The 18,457-nt window shown below is 37.5% G+C and overlaps 2 protein-coding genes across 3 annotated transcripts in view; one reads left to right on the plus strand and one right to left on the minus strand.

Moving 5' to 3' along the window:
- The window catches only part of LOC133646253 (TMF-regulated nuclear protein 1-like), a 34,648-nt gene extending 27,826 nt beyond the window's left edge, over positions 1-6,822 (plus strand). For both annotated transcript variants that reach the window (XR_009825259.1, XM_062041424.1), the window contains exon 2: positions 6,467-6,822. The gene's annotated coding sequence lies outside the window, so the exon portion shown is untranslated. The remainder of the gene's footprint in view (positions 1-6,466) is intronic.
- The window catches only part of LOC133646252 (arf-GAP with SH3 domain, ANK repeat and PH domain-containing protein 3-like), a 61,343-nt gene that overhangs the window by 17,270 nt on the left and 25,616 nt on the right, over positions 1-18,457 (minus strand). Inside the window, exons 5-13 of the mRNA XM_062041423.1 lie at positions 15,450-15,499; positions 15,242-15,359; positions 14,320-14,405; positions 14,000-14,075; positions 7,039-7,125; positions 4,260-4,369; positions 2,668-2,737; positions 2,457-2,544; positions 362-410 (exon numbers count right to left, since the gene is read on the minus strand). Of these exons, the coding sequence (XP_061897407.1) occupies positions 362-410; positions 2,457-2,544; positions 2,668-2,737; positions 4,260-4,369; positions 7,039-7,125; positions 14,000-14,075; positions 14,320-14,405; positions 15,242-15,359; positions 15,450-15,499 (734 nt within the window). The remainder of the gene's footprint in view (positions 1-361; positions 411-2,456; positions 2,545-2,667; positions 2,738-4,259; positions 4,370-7,038; positions 7,126-13,999; positions 14,076-14,319; positions 14,406-15,241; positions 15,360-15,449; positions 15,500-18,457) is intronic.

Below are 18,457 nucleotides of genomic sequence, written 5' to 3' on the forward strand. Positions count from 1 at the left end.
CCACATCAACACACAAAGCTTCCTTGCACATTAGTGAGGTAGTGGGAATTTCCACCCATCTGGTCTAAAGTGATCCTTCGAATAAGACTCTGTGTTTTGTTTCCTGTAGAGTGTCCTCCTTGTTGCATAAACAACTTTAGGACATTTGATTAGGTACACCACAAACAATCAGCCTTCTTTTAGGACCTCGTTAAAGTGTGCTGGTGCATTTCAGTTTTACTCTACTACATTATTGTGCCACATACATAACTCTTTTTAATACACATCTAAGCTGCAAATTAACAGAGCATGACAAGCAGTGACTAGCAGCATAGTAAACAGATGAGATAAGGAGACAAATGAATGCACAATTCATTCTTACATCACACATTCCTGTTCGTCCTCTGTCTGGAAATGGTATGTCCGATTATCTGTGGAGTAGGAGCATTGGTAGTGATAAAGAGTTTGATTTAAATAAAGTTCAAATAAAAGAAGAGAACAATGAATGTAGGTTGGTTAAACAGACAAAGTGGAGATAAAGTGTGACCATAAATGAAAGTGAAAGCAGCACACGATTGTTTTACTACTTCTATCTCATTATATTAGAAAGTATTGTGGAAAAAAACATACTAGTAAAATAATTAAATCATAAATTTGAGCAAATAATGAAACAAATAAAAACATCAAACAATGACCTATTATTATGGGGTACAAAAAGGTAGATACATTTAAAACATGTTATAATGAAAATGCTAAACAAAAAAAAAAGTGCAATGGTGAGAAGCATGTTCTATTCTTTTTTTTTTCATTATACCAGCCAAACTGAAATACAAAACATGTTATAATAAAAATTAAATATGGTAAAAATGCAAAACCAAAAAACAAAAAAATAAAAAAAAATTGCATAATGATGAGAAGCATGTTTTATTCTATTTTGTCATTGTGCCAGCCAAACTGAAATAAATACAAATTAAAAAAAACTGGGAATTAATCAAAATGACAAATTGTGTGGTATAATTACTACAGTATATGTGTACATCTCTGGTAATGGGTACATTCGCACCCACCTGCAAAAATGTACTTATATTAGAAAGTATTGTGGAAAAAAACATACTAGTAAAATAATTAAATCATAAATTTGAGCAAATAATAAAACAAATAAAAACATCAAACAATGACCTATTATTATGGGGTACAAAAAGGTAGATACATTTAAAACATGTTATAATGAAAATGCTAAACAAAAAAAAAAGTGCAATGGTGAGAAGCATGTTCTATTCTTTTTTTTTTCATTATACCAGCCAAACTGAAATACAAAACATGTTATAATAAAAATTAAATATGGTAAAAATGCAAAACCAAAAAACAAATAAATAAAAAAAATTGCATAATGATGAGAAGCATGTTTTATTCTATTTTGTCATTGTGCCAGCCAAACTGAAATAAATACAAATAAAAAAAAACTGGGAATTAATCAAAATGACAAATTGTGTGGTATAATTACTACAGTATATGTGTACATCTCTGGTAATGGGTACATTCGCACCCACCTGCAAAAATGTACTTCAAAATGTAACAATCAAAATAAATATGACTTGTTTTTGTTTACTAGGGCCTGCATATATAATATGCATTAGTTTGACCATTTAAAATCAACGATAATAAAAAGGAGATGCTTGGAAATAGCATAAAAATGCCCCAAAAACTTGGAAAAACGCGATTCATAGCGTTAATTTTTGGTGTAACCATCATGAGCGTTCTGTTCAGGTATATTTCTTTTATATTTTGATAAATCATCATAAATAGGTATTGATCAATCTTTAAGCTGTGTGTATTTGATTTCAGTTTGCTTTTGACATCTTATTTAGAATTGTAGTTGAAACTTTTACAACCTTGTGTTGCGCTCATGATGGCGTAACCAAACTAGATTATTTTGAATATTTACTCCCTTTTTTACATTTAGTATATTTAAATATACAGTGTTTTATGCTATTTTCTTTTTGGAACATGTACTATACATATAATACAATAAAGTCCCATATAAAATGATGTTTCTAGCAATACTTTAATTTTGCCTTTGAAAGTAACACTCCAATGTCCATTAGTGGAGCTGTAGACATAACGTAAAGACATTTGAAACAGCACAACAAATTGTTAATTTAATTGATTAAATAGTGACATATAAACCCAAAATAATTGTGTGGAAAGTATTTTTTTCTATTTCGTTAACAAGAATGTATTCATTTAAATACTTTTTTTATTTATCTAATGACCTTTTGTTTTATGACAATGCAGCGCACCATTCATTTTGAATAACTAACATTTTAAATAATTAGTTAATCTGATTTATATTTATTGAATTATGACAAAATATTAGTTTTAATAATTTTAAATATTTTTATACAAGCATTATATCTAAATCAAGAATGTCAGGCGTTTGCAGGACGTTTGGGTTAAGCATCAAAGGTCGAACTCACGAGTAACCAGGTCAAAGGCTCTACGGTCCTCTGGAGTTGGTCGCACCTGACAGGTCAGGAGGTTCAACTTGGCCGGTGGTCGGTTGATCTGAACACACACACACACATTTGGAGTAAGTTTTGTGAGATTATATTGCAAAACATTTATGTTTGAAAATGGAAGGGTTATTAAATGAAGAGAAGACAGTTGGTCAGGTTTACTGGTACTCACCGTGCTGTGAGATATTGTCAAACATCCGAATTTGACTCCACATTTCCTTTTCTGCCACACCTTTCTAATCCTGCAGGAGAAAAAGAGGTTACTGGAGGTCACGTCCACACTCAAGAAACATTTGCAGGCTTTCAAAGCAGCTGTATTGTCTTTATGCATGCAAATATGATAGAATATGAATAAAGGATAATAATCCAGTGTAAACCACGGGTGTCCAAAATGTAGCCCAAGGACCATTTGTGGCCCATGGGTTGTTTTTTTAAATTGGAGGATTAAAAGTAGGTAAAAACTTACCAGAAACTGAATAAGACTACGTTCACACTGCAGGGTCAGATGTCCAATTCGGATTTTGTTGTCAAATCCAATCTTTTATGTGGCCGTTCACATTACAAAAAAATGTGATTTCTAATGTGAATGCAACCTGACCCGCATGCGGACATGACGTCGCACACACTGCAGTGTATTTGGAAGTAAACACGGTACTCTAGTCTGCCTCAGAACTGGTGCATTTGTGGCAATTTCAAGGATTTTTTGCAATCGAAGTCAACATTTCTGAACTGAATTATTGTGTGTAGAAGATTAATAAGGAAGACTACAAGTATTTTGGCTCTAACAGTTTAACGGGATATTTTTGCGGGCGAGCAGTCGGAGACAAGAGTGGCAAATTTGAATTGTGAGTTCCTAAAACACTATTTTCACCTGTTTTCTGCTCCATTGTCAATTATTTATTTTGTAACCATCTATTTTGGCGGAGCCTATCGCTTTTTGATGACGTTCTGGTCAGATGAATGCGACCGGAACGCGGGAGCGTTCACATTGAAGACGTATCGCATATATATCTGATTTATTTCCACAAAAGAAAGAGGCCTGGTTGGATATGAAAAATTTGGAATGCACTGTTCACATGGACAAGAATAAATCCGATACAAAAAAATTGGAGTTGACCAGCAGTGCAAAAGGCCTAAAATATAGCAAAAAGACATAACGAGAAAGAGATATTAAATGTTGATGATTTCCTTTCTGTTTGTGGCCCCCGTGTAAAAGGTTTCACACTTCTAATGCAAACAAAGAGAGAAAAATGCTTTGAGTTTAACTTTAGCACATTTCTCATCCATCCATTTTCTACCGCTTATTCCCTTCGGGGTCGCGGGGGCGCTGTAGCCTATCTCAGCTACAATCGGGCAGAAGGCGGGGGCACATTTCTCAATCAAGCAATTTAACTATTTATTCCGTCAGATAGCTACCTTTTATTAAAGATGTTTTAAGACCTTTAAAATGTAAAAGTATTTTCAAAATACTGCCTGTTATATCTGGTGTGTGTGAGAAAATTATGACATGGGTCCACTCAACAAGCCATGTTACCAAAAAGTTAGGAGGGGCCCTGTTTGAATTTTAATGTCAGGGTAATGGAAAACAGCTGGACGGGTTGCAAAGTTTGAGACCCCTCGTTTTCTTTCCTTTCCCTCCCCCATCACCACCACCACAAACTCTGCCCCTTTGGTTCCATGCATTACGTGATGTGACAGCCATTCAACTTGATATTCACGTTTGTTTAGAATCAGACATGAAGATGATAAGGTGCTGATACGAACCCGTCACTCTTTTTGAGCAGAAAACCCGACTTTTCAGTGCCGTACTGCTTGTTGCCCTGTGGCTGGTGGATGCTGTAGCCGTTACCAGAGTTTTTCCTGTTGAGGTATTCCTGCGACATAGTAATAGATGGTTCAACAAGGGAATGTCAAAATTCCCACACACTCATAAACGCAACAGTCCGAGACTGATGGACGCGCTCTCTCTCTCCAGAGACATGTCATAAATTTATTTGATTGGTTATGGTTTGTTTGCGACATGCTTAATAAGAATTAAGGAACATCACATGATCGCAATCACACCATATAAAAAAAGGCTTCATTCTGCAAATATAACAACGTTGTTCTTTCACGATTACTTTATCTTTGTAAAATTATGATTTATATCCAATAAGGTATTTCTCTTGTATAATATTAACCTTTTTATTCTTGTAAAATTACACCTTTGTTTTCGTAACATAATGGTTGTTTTTTCAAGACTTTTCAAGACCAAAATTGTAATATCCTTCCTGTAAAATCACACATTTTCGTTTTGTCAAATTGTGGCTTTTTTCTAGGAAGATCACAGTTTAAACAAAAACTTAACTCTTTTAGGAATAACATGTAATTTTTGCAGTATTACGACTTTTACCGAGAAGATATGATTTTTTTCTCATAAAATTTAAAATGTATACTCATAAATGGTAAATGGGTTATACTTGCTTTTCCAACTTCAAGGTACTCAAGCACTTTGACACTATTTCCGCATTCACAAACACATTCACACACTGATGGCGGGAGCTGCCATGCAAGGCCCTAACCACGACCCATCAGGAGCAAGGGTGAAATGTCTTGCTCAAGGACACAACAAACGTGCCAGGGAACCAGAAAGCCTCAGGTTGCTGGCACGTCTTCTCCACCAACCGAGCCACACAGTTCTCATAATATAGTGTGATATAGCTATCCAAATTGCTATTATTAGCTAACACCTAAAGCTAATGTCCGGGCATGTGTTACATACGTACGTAATAACGTCATTATGTAGAAGAAGCCGTGAGAAGGCGAGATATACTACATAAAATACATTGGAAAGATGACGCCCTCTAGGCATCTGTGTACATATTGCAAACAGCTCCTTTAAGTCGAGTAAAATTTAGGGACACTATTTATTTTTCAAGCCGATACAGACAACTTCCTATTTCTTAAAGGGGAACGGCACTTTTAAAAAACGTTGTCTATTTTCACAATCATTATGAAAGACATGTCGACGGATTGGATTTTTTTTTTTTTTTTTTAAAGGAGGTCCTCTATTCTGCCCATAGAACCTAATAAAAAAACGTACAAAAACTGCCAACAATACTCCATTTATATTTCGTGATTTGAATATTAAAGTATTAGGGATATTGTTAATATAATTACTAACGCAGACGATCTATTTAGATCATCATCGAGTGGTCTGCAGTTTCCTCGCTTCCCTGCTCTTTGGAAGTTTATTGTAGCTCATAAATCATGCCTGTGGGGCTGAGGACATATTTCGAGAAGTTGGTACACTTTGACATCCAATATAGACCCAGGAATGGCGATAACGACATCTTAACACCCTTGGTTACCCCCGATCCCCTCGTTTCTTTGCGAGGATTATGATTATGATCTAAATGGAAATATATGAACGTCCTAGCAGGCTAGCAGATTTATTATGTTTGTTGGCTCTTATGAAGAGAGTAATCAGTGGTGAAGAAAAAAATAAATGATCAAAATACATAAATATTAAATGTTATTATGAATGTGACCGTTACTACATTGCATAAATACTTACAGTGTGTATACAAAACCTTCATGGAGGTGTTTGGATGTTTTAAGGGCTTCATAGGCAGAATAGAGCAGCTCCTATAAGCTCCTTTGTAAGCAGACTTTTGATCAAATGTATTATTAATTCAAATGCATTTAAAAAAACATCCACCGTCATGTCATTCATAATGATTGTGAACATAAGCAAATTTACAAAAAAAAAGTGCAGGTCCCCTTTCAGACTGATATTGATAACCGATAACGTTATATCTATTAATTTAATAAGTTAAGATTGCAGTTTTTGCGCATCTCTCTAAACAGATGGCTTTAGAGCAGCTTCTTTACCAGCGCTAGTGTATTTTTAGAATTTCAAAACATTGTCATAGTGATGCTGGCGTTTCATGGGTCTGATAAAGTGTTGTGTTTTTGTCCTATCCTTACAGAATGTTTGGAGAACATCCATCCATCCATCCATTTCCTACCGCTTATGCCCTTCGGGGTTGCGGGGGGCGCTGGAGCCTATCTCAGCTGCATTCGGGCGGAAGGCGGGTACACCCTGGACAAGTCGCCACCTCATCACAGGGCCAACACGGATAGAACATTTGGTGAATAATACCATGCAAACAGTCTTCCTCTTTACCAGTGAAAAAGTCCCACACAATCGACGCCATGTTTGTTTACACTGAGCAACGGGGATGTTTACAATAAATCAAGTAAAGGAGCGCTTGATTTGCTCATCTTCACCTACCTACAGCACAGTATGTATAATCTCGCCTCGTTGGGGGATTTTACATTTTATTTTGGATAAATTATATTTTAAAATTATCAGATTTATCGTTTTGACATAATTTATCACATCTGATATTTACCCAGCACCTACCCTTTTTTTGTCACAAGAGCAAAAAAAAAGTTTCTTCTTGTACGACTTTATTCTCGTAAAGTTGCAACATTTTTTCCTCAAACGATACTTTTTCAAACTGCTCTATATGAGGTCGTCACGTTTGTAATGACTTGCCTCTTTGCCGTCCACCTGCAGCAGCAAACGAAGAGAATCCCTCAGCTGTGTAAGCTTTTTGACGTCTTCGTCCTGGTCTAATCGCACCTACAACACAAACCCAACAGCACCACAACAAATAAATCTATTAGGGACAGCATATTTATAACATGGATGATTACAACAAGCCAGCAATTCAACAGTAAAATTTATGTGTGTATATAGGGATGGGTACCGTTCACATTTGAACCTTTATGGTACCAATTCCCGACGTTATCAATTCCCATCTTACTCAACAGTACCATTTTTCCATACTTTTGTGTGTGTTAATATTGTTTTTGATAAAGACTCTGAAATATTTTTTTTATTGCAACATACAGTATAAAAACAAGCTGCTGCCCAGTTGTTATATAGTGTTTAACTATCACATTTATGAATCCAATTTGCAAGTATGACATTAAGTTGCAAATACAGTTGCAAGTCTAAGACATTAAATGGCTAGTGTATAGTTTATGGTGTTTTGCTTTGTTTTTTGTTGCGCCCTAAAAAGTGTTTATTGATGGGTTGCCATTTTTCTTCTTTGTGGCTTAATTCACATGATGGTCAAGCAGCTTTGGCGTAGCATTAAAACAAGTGAGAGTGAGTGTAAAGTTTGAGCGGAAAATGCCATATTGCTGTTCTGTTCTTGGGTGTTCCAGTCAATCAAATAGAGCGATAGGAAAGCGCTTTCATAGAGTCCAGAAAGAAGTGGTTCATAAAGGTAATTAAGTCAGGGAAAAAACAAGTGTGTCCAAGGAGATGGCTCTTAAAAATATAACTTTCATCATCTTCTAGAATACAATCAGACCGCTTGTGTCTGCAGCAATCACTTTGTAAAATGTTTGTTTGAAAATGTTTTCGATATTAGTAGTGTTTGATAGCAGAACTAAACATAAACAAAGGACAAGAGATCACATTAGTTTGTGTTTTATTGTGGTTGCTGTGCCTAAATATAACTAGGAGACCTGGTTGTTCGAATGCACTTAAGTCATGTTAAGTCCTAGTAATAAACATTGTGGTTATTGTTCCAATGCACTGTATTTTTGTTGTCGATTTTCATAACAGAAACTAAATGCTTATTGTTGTTGTGCAGGAAAGACAAGTGCTTTATTCGACACGAATGACCACATTAAAGCGTCTTTGGTGATGTTTGTTAGCATCAAGAAAATATCCTTAATAGTATTAATAAACTAGATGAATAAATCTCCCGTAGGCTCAACAGCATATACTGAATCTTGATATCGCTAGTAAACATTGCTGAACAACAGGGACATTTATAGCAAAATAATGAGACAAAATATGAACTTCACACCATAAAAACAACTGCAGACATGAATTGTAGATGACCGACTAATATTTGTAGCAGGAAATCAACAAAAAACACACTTTACACTTTTTCTCATTAGTGTCACGATCACAGCAGCACGGCACTCTTTATGTCAATCAAATACAGTACTTTCAACTTGTCTTTCACCTATCAATATTTAACTTGTGGACCCCTTCATGTAAAGACATGATGCGCCTTCAATCTTTTCTTCTTGAAATCCAATTGTGAGGGTCAAATGAAGTGAGGTCGTAGCAAACAGTAACATATTGGTAATGATGAATGGTTTAAATCTTTCCAAAAAAAATGTCTTAAGAGTGTATGAATCCATATTAAATATTTTGTTATGATTGCTTATATAATTGCCTCTAAACCTGACAATATACGCCCACATTTGCACTAATGCAGGTAAATAAACAGTAGCCCAACGGGAGTCTACACCTTTGCCCGAAACCCGAAATGCCTCTGGTTCAAGTGATTGCAACCCACCAATACAGTAAGTTTTGTACTTATTACGCACCAGCTGTGATTATAACGTGCATCTGAGTTGGAGTTTTCATTAACAAATTTGGAGGTGTTGAAATCGCCATGTAAAATTGCTAATGCTAATCAGTAGCATGTCAACAGCAAAGTCAATTAGCATCAAGCTAGCGCATTTTTGGAAAAGTGGAGCCTTACTTTACTTGCGTTGGAGCGTTTTCTTAGTCAATTTCTTTGCTGGCATTGAAAATTGCAACATTACCTAGAGGCAGTTTGGCTGAGTTCGCTCTCAGTGCTGCCGGAGTGATCGCCAAGTGCCGAAGTGCAAAAATGCCATCCGAGTCGCTCGGACCAGCGGGATTCAGTTGGTGCAAAAAAGTACCATATTCGCTACCCACTCTTACGTGTGTATTGATCCTAATCTTTATAATCCTGTTTTTAAGGTTATTTCCTTAGTGTTGCTATTCAAAGGCCACAAAATATGCCAAGCAACTAGTGCAGACCTGGGCATTCTGCGGCCCGCAGGCCGCATCCGGCCCTTTGTACGTCCCTGTCCGGCCCGCGTGAGGCCAATTATAAATTACAAAATAAATTTTAAAAAGTATCTATTTCGAGTGTGCAATACAACGGTGCTGCTTTTGTTTTGAAAAGCGTTATTTGTATTACTTCCGTGTGGACGTATGCTCGTGCGCGCAGCGGCAATCACAAATTACAAAATACATTTAAAAAAACATCTTTGTCGTGCGTGCAATACAACTGTGCTGCTTTTATTTTGAAAAGTGTTATATGGGCGTATGTCCTGTAAGGGAAAGCGCACAGCGACAAGTGATGCCCGGTTATCCCCGAGACGCTAAAAAGAGAAAAGTTGATGACGAATGGAGTGTTTTCAACAAGACATGGACTGCCAAGTAAAGGTAAAGCCGTGTGCTTAATTTGTGGTACACAGGTTGCTGTGTTTAAAGAATATAGTGTAACGACCTGCTGAAGTAGATGTTGTCTTCTTGAGTTGCGTAAATGAGGAGTGAGGAGACGTGCGTGTGGAAGGAACGAGATATGTTGAGCTGTGTTAGTATAGCTTGCGCAATAAAAGTTTAAAAAGAGCGTCAGACTTGGTGTGCACTTCTTCTGGACGCTACAATTGGTGTCAGAAGTAAAACTTTGCGCATACTGCACTGTTTGTGTGCTACGTCATCGGGAGGTACGTGCCACGTGAGGAGCTCGCCGCAAAGCGAGAGAGAGAGAGAGAGAGAGAGAGACAGAGACAGAGACAGAGACAGAGACAGAGAGAGAGAGAGAGAGAGAGAGAGACAGAGAGAGACAGAGAGAGAGAGAGAGAGAGAGAGAGAGAGAGAGAGAGAGACAGACAGCGTTTACAGGTGCAGCCACGCTGCTTGCCACGGGGGGAATTCCGCCCTCAATGAAGACTCCCAGGTTTGATGGCAAGACTCCCAGGTTTGATGGCAAGGCGAACTGGGAGGCATTTCATCCCACTTCTGACATCAATTGTAGCGTCCAGAAGAAGTGCACACCAAGTATGATGCTCTTTTTAAACTTTTATTGAGCATGCTATACTAACACAGCTCAACTTATCTTGTTCTTTCCAAAAGGAAAACCAATCCTCACTCCTCATTTCCGCAACAGCAACGCTTCCTCTTTCTTCGCCAATCACCTTACAGGCGTGCTACGTTCACAACAAAGAGGATGCAGGATAAAGTGACAGAAATTGAAATTTTTGCATTGTATTACACATCAGGAAGTGTTGTGTAAGAAAGTGTTAAAAATAAAACCATCAAAAGCCATCTGCTTTTGTATAAAGATAAGTTAGGTTAAATGAAAATATTATTATTATTATTATCTATCTTACGGTATATCAAAAATAATTTGAGCAAAATTTAATTGAAATATTGTCGGTGTGGCCCTCCAGCAGTGCTCGGGTTGCTCATGCGGCCCCCGGTAAAAATTAATTGCCCACCCCTGAACTAGTGTAATGCTAAAAAAAGTGTTTGGTGCTCCATTGATTCTTTCATAATAAAAACGCCACTGAATGATTGCATCAGGAACCACATCTTGAGTTGTTTCCTAAAAAGCGAGGGGGAGGAGGTTATCTTAGTAGTTAAGAGCTTTGCGTCACGGTCCCCAGTAATGCAGACCAGACTGAGAAGCGGGGTGTGTCGCGCCCACACTGAACACGCTTGTTTCTCAAATTGCGAGCAACAGTAGCGTGACTCATGCGGTGTCCGACACGAGTCCGTTCAACGGAAACACCTCAGCCGTTTTCCCTATGAAGGATGGCGCGCACTGATATGACTTGTTGACGAGTCTTAACGAAGACGTGCAACGCCTGTGCCAAACCAGAAAAACATGTAGCCTCTAAACCGTTTCTGCTCCATCCATTCATCCATCCACCTCGCCAGGACAGGTTTGAGCAGAGCGGGACACGTTGAAGTATGAAGCATTAGAGATGCTTTCATTTTCAACAAACAGGAGAAGTATTTACTCCATTAGCCATTGTGGTTCCTTTGGTCGGTTGGTTTGGAAAACAAACAGTTGAAAGTTTCTGTGTGAGGCTCTACAAACCCCTTTAGGAACCGAATTTGGTAAATGATCATGATGTTGTGTTTCAAAATGTGTATTTTCTTTCTCTTATTATTAGCATGATTTTAGTGTGCTTAATAGCAGCAGCATCACACAAAGGTTTGTCCTGAAAATCCTCGCAAATAATTTTTTCTCTGATTGTCTGTTTTATGCGAGATTTAGGAGGAAGAGAAAGTGAGAGCAGAAAAAAATACTAAGAGAATTGGCCTACACGGATATTGATACGATACCAGCACAAATCAAACATATTTGGACTATTTTGTAGTATGGAATGTTAGGAAATGCTTTATAAGGGAAATTTACTCAAATAACTACGGTAGGTATGAAAAACTAACCTATTGGAATGGAAATTGTACAATTCTACACAATAATTAAGTTTTTTACTTGAATGATGGGAGCACGTTTATTACTGAATACTTTCTAACACGCTTCTGCCTTGAAGACTTAATATTTGTAAGTAATATGCAACTGTAATTATTTGATACTTCACAAATGACTTTTAGACTGCAGTGTTGTTTGTCTGCTATCGCATGCTTAGCTGTTGTATAACTGCATGCTTCTAGTAGCCTATAGCCTGTGGTGTTTACCTTTTGTAAATGCCATCCATCCATCCATTTTCTAATGACTCCACTAAAATAAAATAAAAAACAAACATGTGTGCTTATTGGAGGACATTTAGATGTTAACTGGCTGTCGAGTTTTGCACAATAAACACATTGCAGAACTGTTTGTATTGGAGCGCCTACATCAGAGATTTTAGATCTAAGCCCATACTTAATTTTTTGCTGATATCGGACCGATATTCGATATCAATATAGGATCGGGACACCCCCCACTTTTTATACCTGATAGAATGACTGAACAATTTTAAGTACCGGTAATCATGAGGGGTTAATTGTGTTAAAAAAATTATTTAGATGAATAATGATTAATTCGCATTATACCACTAACACTGACAGCCCTGAATGTACAAAACCCAAAACCAGTGAAGTTGGCACTTTGTGTAATTCGTAAATAAAAACACAATACAATGACTTGCAAATCCTTTTCAACTTATATTCAATTGAATAGACTGCAAAGACAAGATAATGTTCGAACTGATCTTTTTTTTTTTGCAAATAATTAACTTAGAATTTGAACACGTTGCAAAAAAGGTTGGCACAGGGGCATTTTTACCACTGTGTTACATGGCCTTTCCTTTTAACAACACTCAGTAAATGTTTGGGAACTAAGGAGACCAATTTTTGAAGCTTTTCAGGTAGAATTATTTCCCATTCTTGCTTGATGTGTAGCTTAAGTTGTTCAACAGTCCGGGGTCTCCGTTGTGGTATTTTAAGATTCATAATGCACCACACATTTTCAATGGGAGACAGGTCTGGACTACAGGCAGGCCAGTCTAGTACACGCACTCTTTTACTACGAAGCCACGCTGTTGTAACACGTGGCTTGGTATTGTCTTGCTCAAATAATGATAACGTTGTTTGGATGGCAACATATGTTGCTACAAAACCTGTATGTACCTTTCAGCATCAATGGTGCCTTCACAGATGTGTAAGTTACCCATGCCTTGGGCACTAATACACCCCCATACCATCACAGATGCTGGCTTTTGAACTTTCCATCTATAACAATCCGTATAGTTATTTTCCTCTTTGAACTGGAGGACACAACGTCCACAGTTTCCAAAAACAATTTGAAATGTGGACTCGTCAGACCACAGAACACTTTTCCACTTTGCTTCAGTCGATCTTAGATGAGTTGTTAATAAATGGCTTTCGCTTTGCATAGTAGAATTTTAACTAGCACTTACAGATGTAGCAACCGACTGTAGTTACTGACACTGGTTTTCTGAAGTGTTCCTGAGCCCACGTGGTGATATTCTTTACACACTGATGTCGCTTTTTGATGCAGTACTGCCTGAGGGATCGAAGGTCCGTAATATAATCAGTGCAGTGATTTCTCCAGATTCGCTGAACCTTTTGATGATATTAGAGACCTTAGATGGTGAAATCCCTAAATTCCTGGCAATAGCTCGTTGAGAAAAGTTGTTCTTAAACTGTTCGACAATTTTCTCACGCATTTGTTCACAAAGTGGTGACCCTCGCCCCATCCTTGTTTGTGAATGACAGAGCATTTTATGGAAGCTGCTTTAATACCCAAGCATGGCACCCACCTGTTCCCAATTAGCCTGTTCACCTGTGGGATGTTCCAAAAAAGTGTTTGATGAGCATTCCTCAACTTTTTCAGTCTTTTTTGCCACTTGTGCCAGCTTTTTTGAAACATGTTGCAGGCATCAAATTCCAAATGAGCTAACATTTGCAAAAAATACCAAAGTTTTCCAGTGCGAACGTTAAGTATCTTGTCTTTGCAGTCTATTCAATTGAATATAGGTTGAAAATGATTTGCAAATCATTGTATTCTGTTTTTATTTACGATTTACACGTCGTGCAAATTTCACAGGTTTTTGGTTTTGTAATATAATCTTTGAAACGTGTCCAAAGGTGTGGTGAATATAAAAACATGCACAAAGCAACTGTTTGTTACCGTGTGAACAGACGAGGCAAGCTTCTCCACAAAGGGAGCGAGATTCTCTGCAGCTTTTAGCCCGTCCTGAAAGAAGCTGAGGGCAGGAGGAGGAAGAGAGAGGGGGGGGGGGGTGAAGAGTGAATCACGGTGTCACTTCATTCCAAACAACATCACATGCTGGAACAGCTCACTTAAAAAAAAACATACGGGTATGGTTCCAGTTGGCATGGTTAGCTGTGCAAGAAATGCCACTTTCCCATGCCAAAAGAAACATTCATTTGACACTCAGAAAAGAAATGGAAAGTGCTAAGGCAAAACACAAAAAGGTTTACACGGACCTCAGCTGGGCCTGGAAGAACTTGATGAGGCTCTGGATGAGATCTGGGCCTTGACGGACCTTCAACTCTTGGATCTTTAAAAGGTACTGAGAACATGGAAACAAAATACAACAAACTAAATATGTTAAATCATATATACCCCCACATGTGGCACATGTAGACACAGGAGCATTTGGTTGTAGAACACTACAATATACTGTGTATATATACACAGTATATTGTTCTCCCCGTGACTGCGGGGCTTCCCTCCGGGTAGTCCGGCTTCCTCCCACCTCCAAAGACAGGCACCTGGGGATAGGTTGATTGGCAACACTAAATTGGTCCTAGTGTGTGAATGTGAGTGTGAATGTTGTCTGTCTATTTGTGTTGGCCCTGCGATGAGGTGGCAACTTGTCCAGGGTGTACCCCGAATGCAGCTGAGATAGGCTCCAGCACCCCCCGAGACCCCAAAAGGGACAAGCGGTAGAAAAGGGATGGACACTACAATACATCCCACTGGGAATGTTCCTATCATTTAAATCAAGGGTGTCCACACTTTTTCTAACAAGGGTCAGGCACTAAAAAAGCAAAAAGATGCTAAAACCAATCCAATGCAAATATATTAAGAAATATAAAAGGTAACAAATTATTGTTTGTATCCTAACATAACATATATCAGCTGAGTGTTTAGTTATGCATTGTGCAACAACTCCCTCAAATTCTGAGTCATAAAACAAGCTTTTTTGAATCAATGACTCCAACTTTTTGACAATCGTGCAGGACGCAGCCAACTGGAACCCCGCCTCAACATCTTCTTCCCATTAAACTGATCATGAGGGATTACAGTATGCGGTCACAGTTGGAAGTCTTTCGAAGGAAGACCACCCATATGGGCTAGCTCAGTTATGTGCAAGGTGTGCATTAGCGCAGCGTTTGGTCTCACCTCGCACATCTGCAGCTGAAAGGTCCTCCTCTCCCTTTCCATGTCCTCGCCTCCGTCTGATCCCTCTGTCCTGATCAGCTGCCTGTTTTTCTCCTTGCGCTCCTTTTCCAGCTTTGCTCTAAATATTTGTATTGGCATTAATTTAATCATTGGAGATACTAAACAATAAAGTTAAATGTTAAGGAAATGAGGTTAGAGGTTTGATTACATTTTTAGGTCATACTCCTTCCAACTCCTCTCCATCTGTTTCTTCAGCTCCTGAGGAAACACATTAAAAAAGCACAACATTAATTAAAACACAGGGGTGCAAGGTCAGACCCAAGCAGTATTTTCCAATATAGTTTTATATTTTTTCGCTGGAAACAGTTTCATTTGTTGTATTTGTTAGCTAAAATTGGGCAAATTCTGTATGTAGTGGCTTTCTGTGCAGATTCATATTGCATTGCACACTATCATCATCACCAAGCCTGGAGTGGAATAGTATTGAGTACATCTTGCAAATGTTAAAATGTACAACATTAAAAGGGGAACTGCACTTTCTTTGGAGTTTTGCCTATCATTCACAATCATTATGAGACAAGAACAGGATTCTTTAGGATTTTAAAGATGACAAAAAAACGCTTGCAAAATGCAGCTAATGGGAGTCACAATTGCAGTCTTCAAAGCACTCTAAAACAACTTCAAAACCCTCCGTCAACGTTTTATATACACACTGCAGGTTTATATATAATATAATAACATACACGTTTATAAAAATATATAATATGGTCAATATTTACCATATTTTGGTCATTTTAAGTTTGGTTGATATCAGCACTTTAGTCATCAACAATTATATCATCTGAGAAATGGACATTGAAACAGTGTAGGTCTGACTTGGTAGGATATGTACAGCGAGCAGTGAACATAGTGAGCTCAGAAAGCATAAGAACAAGTATATACATTTGATTATTTACATTTGATTAATTACAATCCGGGGAGGTGGGATGTGGTGGGGGGAGGGTGTTTGTTAGTCTAGTGTTGTAGTTGCCTGGAGGTGTTCTTTTAGTACGGTTTTGAAGGAGGGAAGAGATGCACTTTCTTTTACACCTGTTGGGAGTGCATTCCATATTGATGTGGCATAGAAGGAGAATGAGTTAAGACCTTTGATAGATCGGAATCTGGGTTTAACGTAGTTTGTGGAGCTCCCTCTGGTGTTGTGGTTATGGCGGTCATTTACATTATGGAAGTAGTTTGACAAGTACTTCGGTATCAGGGAGGTGTAACGAATTTGACAAAATGTAACAAATCTAGACTAGGCTCAGTGCAAGTTGTTTTACTCTGTCCTCCACCCTGAGCCAGCCCACTTTGAGCCAGGTGAAACGTTGGAGCAGACGGAAGTTATAGTTACAGTTTTACGCTAGCCGCTAAGCTAGGAAAGTAAAATCTCTACCGATTACAACAACTTTAGCAACAAATGTTAGCTAACATTACGCAAAAACTACATACAAGGTACAGATTCATGATGTAATACACACAACAGGATTTGAATACAATATTAGTAATATAATTTTCAACAACAAGCATGAAAAGAGCAAAAAATAGTTTATCGTTTCGTCTTCGGTTTTTCCTATGTACTGTTTTACCCTAGCCGCTAAGATAGGAAAGAAATAGCTCTGACCATTACAGCGACTTTAGCTTCCTAGCTTAGCAATAAACATTAGATCAAATTATGCAAAATCTCCTGAAAATAATTTTGATACAGATTCATGTGATACACACTTTTGCCACCTAGAGGACTTGAGTGGAATTCTATTGATCCCATCTCGCAACTGTTCAAATTTACGACATAAAAAAATTCAACAATTACAAGTTACAAAAGAGCTTGTTCTTTATTATTTGCCTTTTCTTACGTGCAGTTTTACGCTAACCCCAAGCTCGGAAAGAAAAAAACCCTGCCTTTTATAGCGACTTTAGCATCTTATCTTAGCTAAATCAGACAATAACCAAATTCATAGAATTCAAATTTTGAAAAAATCTATACGTTTCTGAAATCGCACAAAACTTTAGCATTTGATCCAGTGATCCGTGAATGACTTCACGCGAGACCTCAGTTTAGTGAGCATCAAAAGGATTCATTCACGCGTTTGGCTTTTTTGGGGCCTTTTCGTGCCACTCGTTCTTCAGTGTTTACATAGAGTACATGTCATCATTGACTTGTTTGACAATTTGAAACATTTCAAAATGTTACTTAAACCGTTCCCAATACAGACAGCTAATAGAGGTAGTATAATGGCCATAGCTCGACTCTGGAACTTTTTCCATGACTTTCCATTGGATTTAATTTCAACTGACTTGCGTCTAAGTAATCAACAAATGTAAATATTAAGTTAGAAGTACAAGAAAATCTCCAATCTGACATTATTTTCCGGTTTTACACAGTGTCATTCAGGTTGTGCTTTAACCACCAACTAGTGCGCAATCTGGCTTAACCGGCTTCTCACAACACAAAAGCATTGATGCACAGCTTTGAAATGTGCTGTGTTTTAATACAGCACCTTAATACAGCACAAAGACAGTAGCTGACACATGCATTAGCTCACTATTGCTCGTCTGACGCCATGGTGACTCAAACAGTCAAACAGAACGCAGGATGTATTTGCGTGGAACAATGTTTGCTTTATTTGTTCATTCATCTGTATAAACACTCATATCTCATCCACTGTATAAATAATAGGCTCTGATGGGGGGAATTACAGTCTAGCAGATGTTTTATTATTATAAGAGGCATCGCTTTAAGACAATTAATCTACATAAACAAACCTTTTTTGATGGTTTAATTGAATTTTTTTTTTTTCTAAATTATTACCTTAACTTAGAAGGTTATGATATTTTATATCAGTTTTGTTTGTGTGTAAAATCCTGTCTACAATTGTTATGCTACAGGGAGCAGACATTTTCCTATAAATGTAAAATTTTAATTAGAAGTTCAGATAATTACAACATGAATAATTTTGGTACAAATACGCAAAATCGCTTGTCACGTAAAGTGTTTTACATATATATATATACATATTTTATTCTATATAATAATACTGATACCACAACTACAATATAAGACCACATTACTACTACTACAAATAAAAATGGCATTATTAACATTACTATTATTCTTATGGTGTAACTCCACACACTGAAAATTTATGAATTTGTATTTATTTTCTTATCCAAAGTGTG

This window comes from Entelurus aequoreus, linkage group LG03, assembly GCF_033978785.1.
Source record: "Entelurus aequoreus isolate RoL-2023_Sb linkage group LG03, RoL_Eaeq_v1.1, whole genome shotgun sequence".
In the NCBI taxonomy this organism is placed as follows: domain Eukaryota; kingdom Metazoa; phylum Chordata; class Actinopteri; order Syngnathiformes; family Syngnathidae; genus Entelurus; species Entelurus aequoreus.